Below are 20,378 nucleotides of genomic sequence, written 5' to 3' on the forward strand. Positions count from 1 at the left end.
CGGTGATATTAAATCTGATTCTGATCCTGCTATTCCACAGTCATTATTTATTGTAGTTTTGTGCAGAATTTTAGGAATCAGGATTTCTCCTATGTTTAAAATGCTTACTTAGAAGTAGTGTGATTGAGATTGTCTTTATCTGTTACTTACTATCAGCCCTCAAACTGTGGGCATTTTTAAATAGCAGCATCTTAAAGTCATTGCTGTGTTCTAGACAGGCTCTGTAACTAAAGCAGTTGTTTCAATCGTACCATTAGATCTTAGCCATTTGGAAAATGGTATTACCTTAGGATTAAAGCTCTATATTGACTTACTAGATTTTAAAATGTTTGTGACTTTCTAGCAGGTTTGAAAATTATATTTAATATTCTTGGTTATAAATTATTTCTTCAACAACTTTGAGAGATGTATATATATTGTTTGAAACACAGTAATATAGATAACAATGAAAAGAAAATGGATGCACAGACTTTGGACATTGCTTCTGAAACAAAAAACTGGGAAGTAAAAGAATGAACAAATTAAAGTTTCATAAATATTCCTTATTTTCAAAAAGAAAGTTTACGTAACTTATCTGACAGCTTTTAATTTTTAGCAATTTTACTACTGAAAACAGTAATCAAAAATTCAGAGCCTATGTTTCGATGTAATAAATCAAGAGTATTGTAAGTGAACTGATGCATGTGTTACTATGTGTCCTGTAAATGCCCTGATTGGTTTTAACTGCGTGTACAATAAGTGTCCGTGGTAGGTAGGTTGAATCACTCAACAGCGTACAGTCAATCTGCAAATGACTAAAAATCCCAACATTGTTTATCCAATGAACTCATTAAATTGACTTCAACTGGCATTTTAAATATCCACTCCTCTGACAACTACCCTCTGGTCAACTTCATGTAACATGCAAGCTATTTGGAACCTTGAAAGATTCTACCCAAATTCTTCTTCATGTACCTGATGCCCACACTGTATGGTAACTGCAAAATGGTAAGTAGATCCCCTGGTCAGCTTTCTATCTTCACTATAATGCCGTTGCAAATCATGTTATAAGATGAGCTATTAACTTCTAATATTTAATTGTTTTAAAAGTTATCTGGCAATATGGTCAATTGATTTTACATTGATGTATCTCTGTCTTTTTAAATTTACCTATGGAAACCAATATTAGTAGCTTAAAAATAATGACTCACGAGATTGCTCTTTGTAGACTGATGCCAAACAATTATAAACCACAGTCCTAGGCTCAGCCCGAAATATTAACTGTTCATTCTTTTCCATTGTTGCTGCTTGACCTGTTGAGATCTTCTAGCATTTTGTATGTGTTACTCTGGGAAACAATTAAAAAGTTTGCATTTCTAAAGTTCAAGGTCTACAGTAGCATTAGTTCTGCTACTTTAAGTAAATGCTGCAATTTCTCCCTTTGCATTATATTAAGCATCTAAGCAACATCCCTTTAAACCCAAGATGTTTCATGGGGAGACTCTGGGAGGGGCAACACAGTCTGGGTACATGTTGAATGAAGAAATGAAAGCCAACAAATCCATCACTAAAATGTTAGACTTTGTTTGTAGGTTTCTGAGGGCTTTAGCAATATGCCTTTTGGAATGTAATTCAGAAGTGTAACAGCAATGTGTTCAAAGATTCAAAAAAACTTTATTGTCATTCTAACTGTACATCAGCTCTGCAGGGCAGAATGAGACAGCGTTTCCCAGGAGCAGTGCAATCATAACAGCACAAACACAACACTAAATAATAAACATAACAATAAATAGTAAAACACAACAGCTAAAATCAAGTTATAAGTGTCCAGTGCAAGTTAAGAGTGTCCAAAGCAGAGTCAGGTAGAGCAGCTATTTAGCAGTCTGACTGCCTGTGGGAGGAAGCTGTTTAGTAGCCTTGTGGTTTTAGTTTTGATGCTCCTGTAACGTTTGCCTGATGGCAGAAGAACAAACGTAACGTTCATAACGGAATTGAGGAACAAATGTTATAGGCAAGAGATAAAAAAAACAAAATATGCAACCTAGAATATGTGCCAGAATGTTACAGAGGGAGGCTGTACTGATGCTTTGAAATAATTTGTAAGAAGCTTGTGATGAAAATACCCAAGAATGTGAATGATACCTGACTAGGGCTTGATATGAGATGAGCAGTATAACACGCAGATGATTTAGTTTAGAGGAATGTAGAATTTGCATACAATGATTCATGGGAAGCCACAATTAAAGTAAACCTGCAGTTAATGTCGATTTAAATGAGCAAAGCCTCAGTCATAAAAATCTTATCCTTGTTTTCAAATCCCTCAATTGTCTTGCCCTGTTATGTCTTCATACCCTAGAAGCAGTATTTTATCTGCACGCACATGCATCCATTTCTGACATTTGGCATCCACAGATGCAAAGTCCACCACGCTTCTTTTTTACTTTAGATCGTAGCCCAGGAATTCCCTCTCAAAACTATTCTACCATTCCATTTCTCATACCCCTTTTAAGAAGCTTCTGAAACTCTCTGATGAGAATTTTAGACAACAGCCCTCATACCTGGCTATGTAGCTTGGCAACTCACTTTTTCCCTCTGAGAGTTTTAGATGTTACTTAAAGGTAAACAAAAGGGAGAAATAACTAACAAGATTACTCTATATATACAGATTGGAAACAATAATCAACCCTGGTCCCGATGAAGGGTCTGGACCAATGTTCCCTCTCATTTGTAATGACGTGTGCGCAAAAATCTTGTGCTATGCTATTTTTTGCCCAGTGGCGTGCACACGGAACAATTTCTTTATTAAAAAGTGTATAAATAAGCTATTTCTAAAATCTGCAGATAAATCATCATAAGCTCGACATTGCCAACACTGTCCGCATCAGAAACTGGAAAAAAAACGTGATTGTGTACGATCGTGAAATATACTTAACATGCCAATGAGGTAGAATTTTGTGCACAATTTAAATTCCTTTGTGCGCTAGTAGCAAAAGATGTGTGCACATGAGTGCACAACTTGGAGGGAACACTGGTCTCAGCCCAAAACGTTGACTGTTTACTCTCTTCCATTGCTGCTGCTTGACCTGCTGAGTTTACTTGATTTAACTATTTAATATACATTTACTGTAATTCATGCTTTTTTCTATTATTTGGCTGCCACAAAGACAACAAATTTCACAACATATGCTGGCGATATTAAACCTGGTACTGAGAGAGTTCCAATGACAATACAAATGACAAATCACGGCATATGGGAATTTATGAGGGAAAATGGCAGTTCTGGAAATGAACGCAACATGGGGTTGAAGGTGCGCAAAAGAAAAATGTAAAGATGTTTCAGCAGCCTATGTCAGCAGTTAACATAGAACATGGGAAATAAGCCACAGTTTCTGGGGAGAACTGTGGAAACTAATTTGGCCTTTAACCTGTTTTGCCAGCGGAATCCATTGATTGCCCATGACATGATATTCAATAAGCAATTTGATAGTATAGTTACAACCATGGAATTGAGTGTGACAAGCCAAAGAAGGGTCTCGGCCTGAAACGTTGACTGTTTATTCATGTCCATAGATGCTGCCTGACTTCCCAAGTCCCTCCAGAACTTTGTGTGTGCTGCTTTGGATCTCCAGCAGCCACAGACCTTCTCATGTTTGTGTTACCACAGGATGACACGCAATGCTGCAAGTGTTACTTCTGGGACGTTTACTTCTCTTCATTTACAGCACAAAGGCATATTTGGTTACCATTAAGTTGATCAGTCTGGAAGCAATTCACAAATATGTTGCCGTTGGTCCTGAGTTTGAATCCGATAGCATAAAATAAAATCAAATTAATATTGTGTCACAAACATAGGGGTACGGTTGGGGTGTTCATCCAGCCCTAGAAATGACTGGAGATTGTAAGCATTTCCTTACATCAAATGTCGATATTCCTGTTGATACACTGTAAGTGTGCCAATGCGGATTATAAACACCATTAGCCAAAGAAAGCTTTCGCTTCAAACCAATTATGAAATAATATGTTTGCACCATTGGAATCCATAACTTAAAATTGACACAAAGCCAAATGCAGCACATAAAGAATCTGCTTTCCATGGGCAATTTATTTACACAGCAGAAATGCACGTTAAATCCATGCTCCAGTGAAATTATTCTGTTACATGCTTGATAGCAACAGATTTATAAAACAGGAAACATTTATGCTACTATTATTTTATTTTTCTAAATTCCTGAATGATCACAATGCATACCTTGTTTGAAATAAAGGAATTCAATTGGCTTTTTCTTTAAAAAAAAACACGCTTAGGCAGAAAACCAGCTTCCCCAATTTCTATTCAGTTAACATAAATATTCCCTTAAATGCAACTGACCCTACCACTATGGCTAATTATAAAGGGCAGTTTTTGAAGCAGAAGATGATATGTGCGTCGGTACAAAAAGCTGGTGAAGGCAAAACGATAGGTATAAAGGTACTTTGCTGTAGGTGCTGGGTTTTTTTTAAAGGAACGCAGCAAAATAAAACTCTCAAATCTTTCTTGGTGCATACCTAATTAAAAATGATATGATGGGTTAACAATTCATTTTGAGGTTATTTCGCCAGCCAATTTCACATTTCACAAATTACTCCCCCTAAAAAAAATTGTCGCTGCTGGAGACCTTTTCCTCCTTTCTACAAAGTTCCGAATGGATGTTTAAGAAACTGGAACTCTCAAAACAACAAGAGCATTATTAGACATACTAAGGTTTTTGTCCACAGCCTTCTCTCCAGGGACTCTGAAAACATTTCTTTGTAGCAATACATTATGATTTTAAAAACATACCACGTGGAGCCTTTTTCTGCAAAGGAAGCGAGGCGCATTGAATTAATGGCGTATTATGGTTCCTGATGGTTTTAACATACATATACTTCTGCAGAGTTGCAATATTTTTCTCTAATTGTAAATATGCATACTTAATTTAATTATGTTAAAGTATATAAAGCGCACGTCAGTAAAACTCTACGGCGAAGTTAGCATATTTAAAATTACATTTTTTTCCACATTGCTGTCGATTTCGTACCAAGCCTCGGAGAAATCACATTTTTTAAAAAAGGATGCAGACTATTAAAGAATAAGCTGGATGCACAATAGGCGATAGGAGAGCAATTTAATCAAACGAATTGCGTTCATCAAGAAAATGCTACTCAATATAAATTAAACTGTCCGAATAACAATGAAGAGACTACACAGCAAACTGAATCAAGTGTTGCGCAAAGCGAGAGAGCGTTTAACATGGGTTTGTTTACGAACAAACAAGTTGGTTGACAGTGCAAACAATAAGTCCAGAGTCGCGAATTCTCTCTGAGCGACAATTTTCTTGACCACGTTTTCTCCTCCCTCACTTTTGGTTTATGTTTATAGAATGCCCCATTGTGCTTTGTGTAAATCGCTGTGTGGTGTCGGCGATAGTTTCTTTCGTCCATCCCTCGGGTTGTTTCTACATCAGATAAAATAAAACGATTGGAACTATAGCATTCTCCGAAATAAAAACAAGCACCCTTTAAAGTTTAAAAGCAGTGCCCGTGTCTCCCGGTCCAACCACCCCCCCCCCACGCCTCTGCCACCACCCCTTCAAATTATCTGCAGATTTACGCCCGAGATAGAATCGTGTTTGGCTGTTTACAGATGAATTCGTGGAATAATGGTAAATGCGCAAAAACTATAAAATGTGCCATTTTCTTTGTTTCTTCCACTGGGTTTAAATTGTTCAGGTCAGCAGCGTGATTTGAAGACGGGGCGGGGGGGGGTGTGCTCCCATTACAGAACCAGCTGAGAGGCAAAGACTTTGTGAATGAATGAAACTTGATTGAGAAAAAAATTGGTTTTGGTTTTGCGTTAACACAAACACAGGGGTTGCAAACTTTGTAAAAGGAAAGGGATATTAAAAATATACACGACGACTGCACTTTGATCTTCACGAGATAACATTAACACCGTTCGGGGAGTGATATGCGGCGACGAACCATCTCTGGTGGCGGGGGTTAGGGAGGGTGGGGGTTGCTTTCCCCTGGGGTGGCCCCACCTTTCAGTGTCTATGCGTGTGGCATACCATGGCTCCAAATAATCCTTTTCCCTGCTGCATAGCCTGTTTGCTGACATTTCCTCGGCGGCCCTACAGAGCTAAAAGACAGGAAATAAACATTTAATGTGACAGGACAAGCCACCATCGCTGTCATAAATAGAACCAGCAACCATCATGCTTGTTAACACGCCCAAGTAAAATGTTTTAAAGCTGTGGGCAAATCGGCTCCTCCCACCAACCCAAAATAAAATCGAATTGTCAATGTCAATCATATTAAAAATAATCGATTGCCAACCAACTTAGAACCAAGTCAGTGTTCTAAAAATTTTCCTTCCCACAGTGGGCATATAAGTAATGAGAGTATCGTGACGGAGGTTTCTTTATTGCGAGGAATAATGTAGAAACAGGCAAACATGAAGTGAAATTTCGCCACTTAGCAAAAAAAGTTTCTAAAGATTCCCTATTACAGCGCCAACAACCGAGTTTAATTATGATTCATTTTTGTGGGGTTCACGAAACCCGTCTTATTTTCTGATTATCCATTGTCGTTCTCCTAACGTTACACGCTAGAGGTACAATCGATCTTCTCTTAGGAACTTGTGTTATTTAGCACTTCCTGCAGTAATTTATGGCAATGGCTATTGATTAGTTTTTTTTAGCATGATCATTTCATTCGCTTCAAGCGCTGACGCCATGCAGTCTACAGGAGGTGGAGTCGAGAGCCCACGGGCGGGCAAACTCTCCTGACCGGCTTCTTGGGGGTCCTAGTACTGCCTTTTTTTTATGAATGAAGTGCATCTGCGAATGAGAGAACCGTCCGTGTGTGTGTGTGTGTGTGTGTGTGTGGGGGGGGGGGGAGAGACGAACGAAGCAATATTTGTTGTAAATTCACTGTGCATATACTCTATTTCACTTTGCCTTATTTACGAAAAGCAGTGCCCTGTGTTTGAAACCTGACTTTAAAAATAAATTTACTTTGTGGGTGTTTTTTTTTGTTTTGCAAAACAACGCGTAAAATTCACTATACTGTAAACTTTTCCCCTCTGTCCGACAAGGCACAGGAATCGTGCTCACCCCCCTCCCCGCCCCCCAACCCCCAACAACTTTCTTCCCTATTGTGTACAAGACAGAGGACGGGGAGAAATCCAAATTCCTTGTTCTGAACTGACTCGGCGATCGTGGGAAACTGCCTGCACGTAAAGCAGCGAATTCTTTGTCACTGTTGTTCCTCTGTAATTGATCTCGCTTCATGTCGTTGAGCGGCGCAGATCAAAGTCGGGCTTGGCTGTTGGAGGTCGAGAAAGCGCACGCAGCTTCTCGAGTCGCGCAGCGCATCGCGTTTGGAGAGGGGCGAAGATGCTCTCTCCTCGTGTGCAACTAACACCCGCAGGGTGCAAAACGCACAGTGCGCGCCGCTGTGTGCGAGCACGGACAACGTGAAAATTATTAACACGGCCCCACCTGACAAATGCCACTCAGTAATAAAGCCAGATTCGTCTTAAAACGGGTTTGAGGAACACGATTTATTGTGCAATGCATTTGAGTTTTGTCTCTGCCGAGAGAAGAAGGGTGAAGCCCGGCTGCCCGCCCCCACCCTCCCGGTGCCCTTTGTACAGCGATCCACCAGTCCCGCCGTTGTCCCTGTAGCCCCGCCGTGTACGCGGTGAATAGCAGCGGGGAGGGAAACCGAAGGAACTGGAAACCTGTCTGCCTTTCCCTCTTTTTGGATTGAAGCGATGCGATTAAAAAAATGTTAAATTGGAAGTCCTCCTTCGGAATGCGCTGTGTTGATCCGACGGGGGTGTATTTAAATAACCTGCTGGATTTCAGCCATTCAGAAGAGGCTTTGTTACAGAGTGCCCGAGCCTGGGACACGTGAGCCCTCTCGCTCTCTTCCAGTGTTGGTGAATTGTGAATGTTTCATCTGGATCTTGTCCAAGCTGATCGCTGTGTTTTTTTTTCTCGCTCTCTCTCTCTCTGGTCCTGCCTCTTGCCCCCTCCCCTCCTCTCTCATTCTCAACCCCACCCCTCCCCCTCCTTTTTCCACCCACGAGTAAAGGTGCTTTTTTACCCATTCTCCTTTCGTGCGCTGGACAAGAATAATAGCCCAAGTAACTCTTTCCCTTTCACTGAAACTCTTGTATAGCGGGTGCTGGGCTCTCTGCTCTTTCCCCCACTTCGTTTATTAGTTTACGGTGCATAAAGTATGATCATTATTGTTACACTTAGCAGGAAACTGCAGTGCCCCGATTTCAGCCTGTGCCGTACCAGCAGATCATAACTGGTCCCTTTCACACTTTAATTCCCATTAAATTTCAATCACCAGTAAAAGCAAGCAGCGGTACCCACTGCATCTTTGGTAGCATCCTGCAATTTGTTGCTCTAGCTCTATTTCTCTTGCCCACCCCCCATCTATTTTTCTTTTCCTTGCCTCCTCCTCAACACATTCAACACCAGGGCGGCCGGTGTTACTGCTCCTTGCGTTAACCTGTTGGAGAGAGCCAGATTGTCAGAAGCCGCAATGAGCACAAGAGGTGAAGGACCCAGCCAGTCCACGACTCCCCCGGAACAACCTGCAGAGCCACCGCAGAAGAGAGGTCGGGGAAGACCCAAGAAACAGCAGCAAGTCAGTATAGCGCTGTGCTTTTTTAATTATTCTGTTTTTTTTTCCACCGAAGGGATCTATGGAGTGGGTTGGGATAGAGCTGAGGATTAGTTTAAGGACGGTTTTAGTTGCATGTACTGTTACAAGTTGCCATCCCGTCCCTTCCTTCCAGTCTTGGGTTGCGTGTTCAAGGCTGGATGCGCTGAAAAATTTTGCTCGAAAATTTTTCGAGCAAATAAACCCCAATGCGTTGGGAATGAGGCATTTTTATTTCCACCGGTGGTTTTGTTTAAAAGGTAGTTTAGAAAACGCTGACTTTGGTGTGACCGCGACGTTAAATCGGCCCGGCAGCCGACGTCAATAATAGTCGCAAATTGGGATGAAGTATCTGCCCTGAAGTGAATGAAGGGTGTTTGTCGGAGTTACCTGTTGCACATGCACGGCGTTTCGGTCTGCTGTAGCGCTCCGGAAAGGCCGGCAGCTTTTGTTTTTGTTGTTCCAAGTATCACCCATTTAAAAAAAGTGATCCGAAAATCCCGCCTAATTTGATGAGTTGTGGGACGCAGATCGTCGTCCTTTCTGTCGCGCTGTGTCTCTGCGTGGCTGCCACAAAGCTCTCCTTTTCTCAAGTTTTGTGAAGGGTCTTTCCCGAACTTGCGCTATTTGGGCAGAGTGACACCATTTAAGGGCGAGAAAGTGTATAATTACCCTTTCCCCCCCACTTTCAGGACCGCGGTAATGGACCTTATTTCATGCAAATACATTGTTTCCAGCCTCCTGTTTTGACCAGGTCACTTCATTGAGGCGTACGCTCTCTAATTTGCTAATACACCGCTGTGTGCAGATGAAATACTTTTGTGTCAAGGGCAATATTTCATTGCCAGTACGAGCACACTAAATGTGTCACTATTTTTATTTCCAGCTCTGATTGCGTTATATTCTAAGCAGGACGTCCTGTAAAGATCGGTTTATTTAATAAATTAGTTTGTGCCTGGATCACGAAGCAGAAGTTTATTTGAGAAGCAGTCAAATGTCTGCTTAGACTTTCCTTCCATTTGATGTGACACTCTCTTTTTCATTAAATGCCTCCGCGTTGAAAACGCTGCTTGCCGAGAGTGCAGGTTTGCAGCATCATTACTCTCATGTTGTGAGTTTTATGGGAATCTGGCTGAAAAACGGCTCAAGATGTAGATATTTAAATTTGACTCCTTTTCTCCCACCGAGATTGAAATCCTTTCATTGGATTCATGAGCTGAATGGTTGGGTGTATCGACTTGAATGGCCATCGCCTGGAGAGTGTTCTCCAGAACCACTGTTGGTTTGATGAATGGACACTGCGTTGTTTTGTTAAAAGAAACTAACTTGGAGTCTCTACATTGACCCCTTTGGAATTATGTGGAATAAATGCTGAAACCACTTATAATTTCTGTCCCACAAAGTTAACACATCGAGTTTGCCACTTTTAGTTAAGTCCAGTTACACATTGTATCACGTCACCACCTGGAAATATCTTTCTTTAATTCAACTTATTATGTCACAGAAAAGTGGTATAAGAAGGTCTATATTGTTTAGGAATATGTACAGATGAAATAATCTAAACAGAATGTAATTTACTACTTTAGAAATTCATTGGTATTTTCTACATTTCTAAAGGAACAGGCAACTAAATTCCTGTTGTTACCAAGCACCAATTTTCTGTATAAAGTTTGCATTTTTTTTGTATGTGCACTTCTTTTTAAAAAAAACTTAATGTATTGGAGCCTTCTTTGGGTCTCTGTTTAACTGGCCACTGTTCCATATTAAATTATAGGAACCCACCGGACCACCTACGCCTAAACGACCTAGGGGAAGGCCAAAAGGAAGCAAAAACAAGGGTCCCTCTAAAGCAGCTCAAAAGGTGAGATTAACTTGTGAACATTTCTGAGCACTAACCACACTCCGAAGACTAGTTTACAAATGAGTTCAATCATTTATCCTGAATGCCAGAGGATTTACACCATTTTAGTAATTTGTGTTGTTCGAATCACATTTCCTGCAGTTTGCTATGTCAAAGTAAAGTCCAAGTTTAAAGTAAGAGACCATGAAGGCTTCCCCTAGGAAGGATTATTTTCTGTTTCAATTTTTGAGGAAGTTGAGCAGCTTTGTTGGAGGGAAGCTTTTGTTCTAGTAAAGCCACTCCAGTGAGCTACAGTTTATCATCGTTTCTTGTTAACATTGTAGCTAACACCATCTAGCTAGAGAAATGTCTGATTTATAAACCTATCAGCAAAGATTAGCATGATCTAGCTCTTGTGTATTTTAAATGTGATTATATGGTAAGTTCTTAGTAATATATAACGAGCAACAGTTTGTGATACAAATTTGGTGAAAACTTAAAATACTGGGTATCAGTTGACAATTTTGCAATGGATTATGTTGAAATTCAGTTAAAAAATGTTGTTTTACATTCAATTATAGGGGAAAAGTTTACATGGAAATTTAAGTTGTTAATGCCTACTTACTGAGAAAAGAAAAATTGAAGCAGTTATTTTGCAACTGTATTTTTAACAGATAGTTTTTATTCACCAAATAAAATGCTACAGCAATGAAAAAGCATTTTGATCAATTCTAAAGCCATCCTATAGCAAAAGAAGTTTTTGAAATTTTGAGAGAATGTGTGTGAACAGTGAGATGAAGACAAACTAAGCAAATGGTTACAAATGTAGTTGGAGTGATCCTCATGTTCAAAATGTTAAAAAGGCAAGCTCTTGTATTCACTGTTAACTTCAACTATAATGTTTTGGAGAATTCATTCTGATATTGTGTCCATTAAAGTATATATTGAACTTGGTGCTCCAGAGATTTACTAATTTGTTTTCTCCTTAAGTCTTGCAGTTTATAATTAAATTGATAAATGTTACTATAAAGCAAATCATATAGGATATAATTCCTTGTTTTTATTTGCAAAAGTAAATTTAACTTGACAAGAAACACTGGTAGATTAATATATTTGTTTTTTGCATTTAACAACTAAGGTGTTTTAACAATGACTTCTCTTCTAGGCCAATGTGTTGCTAAAAAGAATTTGATTATACTTGTTCATTAGTAACGTAAGTGCAACAAGGACTTGACAGTGTGTCATTTTGAAAAAGGCAACTGTAATTTCTGGGCTCAGTATTGCAGAGAAGTTTTGGCGACTTATAAGGATTCCATCACATGATATTTTTGAGAAATGTGTCACTACCACTTTATCTTTGTAGATAAGAGGCCATTGATGTGATAAGTTTAACAGATAAAAGGAAATATAGATGAAGCTTGTACTGGAAAAAGTTCTGATTTAAAGTTTAAAGATTAAAATTGATTCATAGCCTTAGTCTTTTGGATTGGTATCAACTTCTTTCTGAAATAAAATCAAATTTAATATTCTCTAAGTTATTTTTTTTAAAACTGCATTTATAAAATAAAAAGTAGAACATGAAACCTCATTGAGAACAGAAACATTGAAGGTTTCTTTAGCTCTGATTTCAGAATCATTGGTCTACGTAAGAGTGTATTTAATACTGTATTGCTTTTTAAAATATCTCATAGTGATCTGGCGACAATTATTTGTCCAGTACACTGACAATTACTGCCAGAACTGTACCTTTGTCACTTTTATGCTGATGTCTAGCTATTGTTTTGCAAGACAGATCTCTATCCAGGAATTGTATATTATTACATTTATATTATTACTTAACAAAGAGTGAATGACTAAAGAACACTTCATATTCATTAAATTATTTAAACAGGTCTTGTCTTGATAATTGCATTATAGAGTGCAGGTTTAATTTCTGTTGCACCTAACAGCAATGTACAAAGGTACAGCACAAAAGCTCCACCTTTATTGATTCAGATTCTATATCAATTGTCTCCCCTTGTTTCAGATACTTCGCTAACCCTGAAGTTTAGGTGACGTGCAAATCCACATGTTAATTGTTAACATTTGAGACTTAGATGACCTATTTAGTTAGAAACGTCATAGTCTTGACAGTGGATATTAATCATCCTGCTGAAGTTATCAGATTAATTTATCAACTCTACAATTGGCAACTTGGGGCTAGTGACTTCTATCTTTTGCTCAAAATGATCTGATTTCTGAGGTAAACAGACATGTTTTAATACAGAACTGTTAGTTTTTCAAAGCAAGCAGCTTCAAAAGAAATAGGATATATTAGAATTTTTAATTTAAATATTAAAGATGCTTTGCATTATTTCACTATACTGGAGGTAAGTCCTTCATGTAGTTTCTCACTCCTTGGGTGAATTAATGCATTGCCTTAGAAATAATCAGATAATGCTATGATTTGAGGTATCAGATAGTTATTAATATCCCAAACAAGCTCAAAACTAGATTGCGCACATAGGTTATCCAGAAAATGAGTTGTTTTGTTGAAGGACTGAAATAATTCGTTGGTCTGATTAATTGAGGATGTCTGCAAGAATCAATAAATTTGAATCGGGAGCAGTTAAGAGAGTGAAGACACATGCAGTCTGTGTACTATTTTAAGTTGTAATGGGTCCTGTACAATAAAATTCTTAAGCAGGTGAAGATAACATTGTTTTTCCAATTATTTTGTTAGAAAGCTGAGCCCAGTGGTGAGAAACGACCTAGGGGTAGACCTAGAAAATGGGTAAGTACCACTCTCTTTAATTATATTGCAAAGTATTGGACTTGTTTCTTTTGTCATTTTGCAACCCTTCCCACCCCTTATATTGCTTGTTCAACTGCCTAACTTTTCTTGTATTGAGGAAGTTCATTTTCCCTCAAGATGCATCACAACTGAATTCTTTTCTGCCATTGTCCAGTATTCTGTTGTGACCATTATCAACATTGATTCTGGAAAACAACTCAGGGCAAGGAGAAAAAGTGATTTTTGTTTTCCTTTTGCTCCTTCAGAAACAAATGAAGAGAACTGGTTTTGCCCATGTGGCAAAGTTATCGTGATTACATTTAAGCAGACAGTAAATGCACTTCAGTCAATGTTATATGAGTGCTGCTGGGATTGTGAAAAGTATTCATACAAACTTTACAAGATTTAAATTGCATCCCACATTTCCACTGCTTTTTCTGCTGGTTTGCCTTGTTGAATAGGGAGAGTTCTTCCTCCTAAGAGGAAGTAAGTTGGAAACAGTCAGTGATGGATTGAAGTTTCATTTAGGTTGTAATAAACAGTCATTGAGAAATTGCTCACTTTCTTAACTACACTATTGTAACAAATTTTATTTATGAACATGCGAAAAAAGGGCAGAAGTAGGCCATGTGGTGTGTGTTCATACTCTGCCATTCAGAGATGGCTAATCTAATTTTTTTTCCTAAATTCTTTTTTTGTCTTTTATTCTCTTTAACCGAAAATCTGTCTCAGGCTTGAATATAACTTTCTTTCTTTCTTTTTAAATCTTTTTATTGAATAAGTATACAAAAAGGTAAGCCATATAGGCACTAATACACTGTTAGAATATAATAAATTTACAGGAGATATTAATACAAAAAAAATGATACAAGCAATGTAATTTAAACATAACATACTAAGGTAACATAATAGTATACTAATTTTTATATATATCAATAGAGAAAAGGAAAAAAAAACCCCAAAAAAACCACCGTGCAACTAACTAAAAGCAAAGCAAAGCAATGGGCTAACTTGGAACCAAGCAGAGTTAAAAAACTTAAAATCACATCCTCAATCCCGACCTCCATTAAAAACAGTAAAAAAAACAAGAAGGGTATATAAATATGGAGCAAAAAAAGAGGAGAAAAAAAAAATTACATTAAATGAAAATATTGAATAAAAGTTCTCCAGGTCTGTTCAAATTTAAGTGAGGAATCATAAAGATTGCTTCTAATTTTCTCCAAATTCAAGCATAATATCGTCTGAGAAAACCAAAAAAAGGTAGTTGGAGCATTAAGCTCTTTCCAATGTTGTAAGATACATCTTTTCGCCATTAAAGTAAGAAATGCAATCATTCTACGGGCTGAAGGAGAAAGATTACTGGAAATTTTAGGTAGTCCAAAGATAGCAGTAATAGGGTGAGGAGAGATATCTATATTCAATACCTTGGAGATAATATTAAAAATGTCTCTCCAAAAAGTTTCCAGAGTAGGACAAGACCAAAACATATGAGTTAAAGAGGCTATCTGCCCCGGACATCTATCACAAAAAGGATTAATATGAGAATAAAAGCGAGCTAATTTATCTTTGGACATATGTGCTCTATGAACAACTTTAAATTGAATTAGGGAATGTCTAGCACAGATAGAGGAAGTATTGACTAATTAAATATAACTTAATAATTCAATGTCCAAAGCACTCTGAAGAAAAGAATTCCAGAGATTTTTAACACATTTGGAAGAAATATAAAATGTTCCCATCTCTAACAATACAAGATATCAATTTGAACAATTATTGTCAGAAAAATTTGCCAAATGAAGTCATAATTCTATGCAGTTTTTTAAAAAAGATGTAATTCTTCAAATGCATGCATGCACTATCACCACTATATTGAAGGTTGCAATGTGCTTACTGTGTGTATTTAATGTGCTAGAATTAGATCAAATTTGAAGTTCTGTAACAGGTCTTGTGACCTTTATACTTCATACAAACCTCCCCCAGTCCACATCATTTCTATTTTCCTCCCTGTGTTTATCTGGCTTTTCCTTAATTCATTGATTGGCTTCTTGAGCAAGTAAGATTCTCATTGGTAAATCCAACCAGCTTCTAAGTAAAGACATGCTGAATTTCCTGTTGGATTTATTGGTAACTGTCTTGTATTTAAGGCCCAAGTTTTGCATGCATTTGGAAGCCCTGTCCAAATTACTCCAAAATCTATGTTAATTATCATTTTTTTTTACTTACTAGATAACAGCTGAGGAATGGTCTTTTGACATGGGTATAACCTATCAGTTCTGGTGGCATTATAACTAGCCTTTGTTTGGCGTTGTCTCATTAATTTACTTCCCTTTGGAATATGGAAGCCTGATCTGTGTACATATTGTCAGGAGATTTGTGCAGAATTATAGAAGTGTATTACAAAATTTCTCTGTTGCATATGAACATGTATCAATAAAAAAAATTCCCAATTCATCACAATCCTATTTCCCTGCTGTCTTCAATCAACCAGGAAGTTGAGTAAATCTCCTTGTTCAATGCCTGTCAATGGAGTACATAACTTCTTTAACAAGATTGGATTTATGCACTATTAGAAAAGTTGGCTCTTTTTGTTGTATAAATTGAAATTCAGCTTGCAGCAACAGGAGTAACACTGTAAGAAATGAGTATGCAATTTTCTCTGTAATGTTAGATCCATCAAGCAAAAAAAATTCAATAAAGGAAATCAGAAGTGAACAGCATAAAACTGACTTTTTTGAGTGTGGAATGAAGAAATATCTCTGTTTGTTTCTCTGTACTTAGCTAATTATCTTCCTATATAATACTTTTGCAAATTAAGATTGGCTGAGGGTGATATTTCTATGTAGGTGAAATCTAGACATAGTTTTAAAATGTCTCTTTGTTTACCACAATTACAGATTACTTATAACTAAATTCAATTCTACGAAGGCTTCAGTTATTTTTAATTGAGTAGCTGGATCCCTGTTCGAGTTGGGACCTGCATGTTGTATCTTTTGCTTTCTGAGATGTCAATTTTTTTTTTGAAGGAAATGCTATTTAACAAGTACAAAGATTAAGCCAGCAGTTTCCATTATGGCAGCCACCAATCATAATTGCATGTTTTCAGTGTTGACCACAACTAAGATTGAGTGAATGAAATAAAAAAAATGTTGGAAATCCAAATGATATATAAAATGCTGGAAATGTTTAAAAGCTAGGCGGTATCTTTGGAGAGAGAACTAAGGAAGTTTAAAAATTTCATTTGTAGTGAAGAGAACACATCTCAGACAGAGAGCAAGAGAGATTTATATGAATGGTTGTGCCCACTGAGATTGAATCTTGAAAGGTTATTATTCATAATTGATCTCTCCGAAGGTGTTAATGGAAAATGAATGAGGACAGAGGAGAAGGGAAAAGGTAACCCTGGAGCAGTGAGAAATCTGAAACAAGAGGTGCTAGAAAGTCAAGACAAGTCAACTTTATTGTCATTTTGACCATAAGCTGCTGTTAGGGTACACAGTGAAAACGAAACATCGTTCCTCCAGGTCCCTGGTGCTACATGAAACAACACAAAACTACACTAGACTCTGTGAGACAGCACAGGGCTACACTAGACTATGTAAAACAAACATAAGAGCTGCATTAGACTACAGACCTGCACAGTACTACATAAAGTGCACAAAAACAGTGCAGGGCAGTACAATAATTAATAACAAGATAATAGGCACAGTAGAGGACAAATAGGCTTAACAGGTTGGGGAACATCTATAGAGAGGGAAAATAATTTGTTCCATCAAAAGTGAACATGCAAACTGAAAGGCTAGTTTCTGAAATTGTTGAATTCCGTTTTAAGTCCTGAGGGCTACAATCAGAAGATAAGAGAAGACGTAAAGGAGTGTGTTGGGCTTCATAGGGAAGACATAGGAAGACAGAGACAGAGGTCACTGTGAAGGGTGGGAAGAAGAATTAAAATGATAGGTAACTAGAATTTCAGAATTACTTTTTGGGACTAGACAGATGTTTTATAAAGCATGCATCCTCTCTGTGTTAGGTTTCTCTGCTGTAGGGGAGATTAAAATTGCAAGCAGTGAATGCTGCTTTCAACTTGGTCTAGTGCTTTCAATATATCTCCCATTATCTGCAGCTTAAAAATTTGATTTCTAACTTTTTATAGTGCTGATGAAAGGCTTTCACGTTAAAATGACAACGCTTTCTCCTCCATGGTCATTGAGAACTCTCCGAATATCTTGGGTAACTTTACTGTAGGCTGATGTACTGAGCAATCAGATCAGAAGAAAAAGTAGCTGGAAATGGTGAAGCCAGGACTAGGCTTGGTTCTGCTAACGTGGCAGTAAATTTCAGGTACATATGCAAACACTACTTGGATAAAGGACTTGTGGAATTGAATACTGTCAGGAGTTTCTGGTTCAGGAAAGAATTGAGTCAAAGGAGAAAAATCAGAAGCAACAATAAATCAAAGTGTTATTTTTTGCAAGGGGTATTTTTCTTGGTAGCACTCTGTATGTTTAGCATCTGAACAAGTGGTGTAAAGTTTTAGCTGTTGCAGTGGACATGCAGAATTATAAATAATTATGTGAGTGTTGAGAAATAAAGAATGTACTGGGACAATGTTACAATTGCTTGTACTAGTCTTTGAAATGTTCTTCTCATATTTGTTAAGTCTGCTAGCAGTGTGTAACAGTCTTGCTGACAGCCTCATAAATGTGAATGATGGCTTAGAGACCAAAATAGATCTTAAATTTTATCAACGTTTTAAGCCATTTTCACCTACATTTAATGTAGAGCATAGCACACTTAGTTTCAAGTAATATTTGTAATTGGTACTGAAATGGTGCATTTTTTCCCCCTAAATTTGATTTTTCCGGTGCTGGAAAATAGACTCACTTGTTTGTAATTATGAAACATATTGGAGCACCCTTCATGTAGTAGGGCAAGAGGTGTTCAATTCTTTGGGAGTTTATCAAACACATTTAAATAACTTTGTTGGCATGACCTTCACTTACAAGTACTGTATTGTGGCTGAAGACCAATCAAATACCCTCCTGAAGGAGAACTATGTAAATATAAGAAGTGATTCTAAACTTGTCTGTTACAAAGAACAAATCAAATAAAAATCAAAGTACTACAACACTTCTGTTGTTTAACTTCATGAGTTAATTTAAGGATTTAAGTAACAGGAATTTTAGAACAAAAGTCAATATTGGTATTATACTGACTGAAACAGCCCGGTGTTTAGGGCAACAATGAAGGTCCTCCATCTCTGGTGGTGCTCAGGGTTTCGTTCAGCGTGTCAGTAACTTTCTCTCAGCTTTCCCTGCTATCAGTCATGTAAGTCCCGGGTGGAGACTCAGGAATACTGTCACGCTCAGACGTAGAAGGATTCTCCACTGTTGTTTATCTAACAATTTTGTTTTACCAGTCAGGGTTGTTAGTCCTAAATTGAGCCCCCGAACTTGGAGGACAGGTGAAACTGGTGTGCCCTCTACCTTTTGGCCTGCTTGACATGGGTGACCCTACCAAGAGGCAAAGCACAATCCCGACCTCAGCCAGCATAGCTCTCTTTGTGATCCAGGCACGCAACTCAAAACACAACGGCAAGGTTGTGGTCCTCCTGCACGTGGTACTGTGCTACCAAAGATCAAACAAGTTTTAGTTTAATTTTCAAAGCCCAGTGATATCAATGTTGATGGAAATGCATTGTCCTGAACTGATTTGTAAAGGAGCAATATTGTTCAATATGTTAGCCACCTGTAGCTCAATAGGAATACATCCATTGAATTCACTTTCAGTTAAGAAAACCATCACACGGTATGATGTAATTATTAATTTGCAAAGGGTGTTGATGGGATGTTGTCATTTATTTGCAAAACGCAAAGATGAATGCAGAATGTCATAAATAAGTTCTTTATTTCTTTAGGCTCTGGTGGTATGTGTTGGAGTCAACATGCTCTCATAGATCATACAATGTTTTGCTTAACAAGCTAATTCTTCAAATGCACGCACGCACTATCACTGCTATATTGAAGGTTGTAATGTGCATCCTATGTTCATTTAATGAGCTAGGATTAGACCAAATTTGAAGTTCTGTAACAGGTCTTATGACCTTTATACTTCATGCAAACCTCCCCCAGTCCACATCATTTCTGTTTTCCTCCTTGTGTTTATCTGGCTTTTCCTTAATTCATTGATTGGCTTCTTGAGCAAGTAAGATTCTCATTGGTAAATCCAACCAGCTTCTAAGTAAAGACAGACTGAATTTCCTGTTGGATTTATTGGTAGCTGTCTTGTATTTAAGGCCCCAGTTTTGCATGCATTTGGAAGCCCTGTCCAAATTACTCCAAAATCTATGTTAATTATCTTTTTTTTACTTACTAGATAACAGCTGAGGCATGGTCTTTTGACATGGGTATAACCTATCAGTTCTGGTGGCATTATAACTAGCCTTTGTTTGGCATTGTCTCATTAATTTACTTCCCTTTGGAATATGGAAGCCTGATCTGTGTACATATTGTCAGGAGATTTGTGCAGAATTATAGAAGTGTATTACAAAATTTCTCTGTTGCATATGAACATGTATCAATAAAAAAAATTCCCAATTCATCACAATCCTATTTCCCTGCTGTCTTCAATCATCCAGGAAGTTGAGTAAATCTCCTTGCTCAATGCCTGTCAGTGGAGTACATAACTTTAACAAGATTGGATTCATGCACTATTCGAAAAGTTGGCTCCTTTTCTTGTATAAATTGAAATTCAGCTTGCAGCAACAGGAGTAACACTGTAAGAAATGAGTATGCAATTTTCTCTGTAATGTTAGATCCATTGAGCAAAAAATTCAATAAAGGAAATCAGAAATGAACAGCATAAAATTGACTTTCTTGAGTGTGGAATGAAGAAATATCTCTGTTCTGTTTCATCTGTTTCTCTGTATTTAGCTATTTATCTTCCTATATAATACTTCTGCAAATTAAAATTGGCTGAGAGTGATTTTTTATGTAGGTGAAATCTAAACATAGTTTTAAAACGTTGTCTCTTTGTTTACTACAATTACAGATTAGGTATAACTAAATTCAATTCCACGAAGGCTTCAGT

General features: G+C 37.7%; 1 protein-coding gene and 1 long non-coding RNA gene across 4 annotated transcripts in view; one reads left to right on the forward strand and one right to left on the reverse strand.

Moving 5' to 3' along the window:
- Positions 1 to 4,087: 4,087 nt before the first annotated feature.
- Positions 4,088 to 7,352, reverse strand: LOC134352318 (uncharacterized). 2 transcript variants are annotated; one of them, XR_010019372.1, is made up of 3 exons: positions 7,208 to 7,352; positions 6,066 to 6,136; positions 4,088 to 5,453 (listed from the first exon to the last, which is right to left on the reverse strand). It is a non-coding gene; the product is annotated as an uncharacterized LOC134352318 (long non-coding RNA). The 2 variants fall into 2 exon arrangements; XR_010019373.1 differs by having other exon boundaries at positions 6,039 to 6,136.
- Positions 7,353 to 7,707: 355 nt separating this feature from the next.
- Positions 7,708 to 20,378, forward strand: part of hmga2 (high mobility group AT-hook 2) — a 158,490-nt gene continuing 145,819 nt past the window's right edge. Inside the window, exons 1-4 of one of the 2 annotated variants that reach the window (XM_063059614.1) lie at positions 7,708 to 8,664; positions 10,454 to 10,540; positions 13,242 to 13,292; positions 15,519 to 15,993. In XM_063059614.1, coding sequence (XP_062915684.1) covers positions 8,560 to 8,664; positions 10,454 to 10,540; positions 13,242 to 13,292; positions 15,519 to 15,584 — 309 coding nt within the window. In that variant the 5' untranslated portion in view covers positions 7,708 to 8,559 and the 3' untranslated portion in view covers positions 15,585 to 15,993. Of the gene's footprint in view, positions 8,665 to 10,453; positions 10,541 to 13,241; positions 13,293 to 15,518; positions 15,994 to 20,378 lie in introns of those variants that run through there. The other variant, XM_063059613.1, reaches the window with a different exon arrangement.

This window comes from Mobula hypostoma, chromosome 9 (assembly GCF_963921235.1).
Source record: "Mobula hypostoma chromosome 9, sMobHyp1.1, whole genome shotgun sequence".
NCBI lineage: Eukaryota > Metazoa > Chordata > Chondrichthyes > Myliobatiformes > Myliobatidae > Mobula > Mobula hypostoma.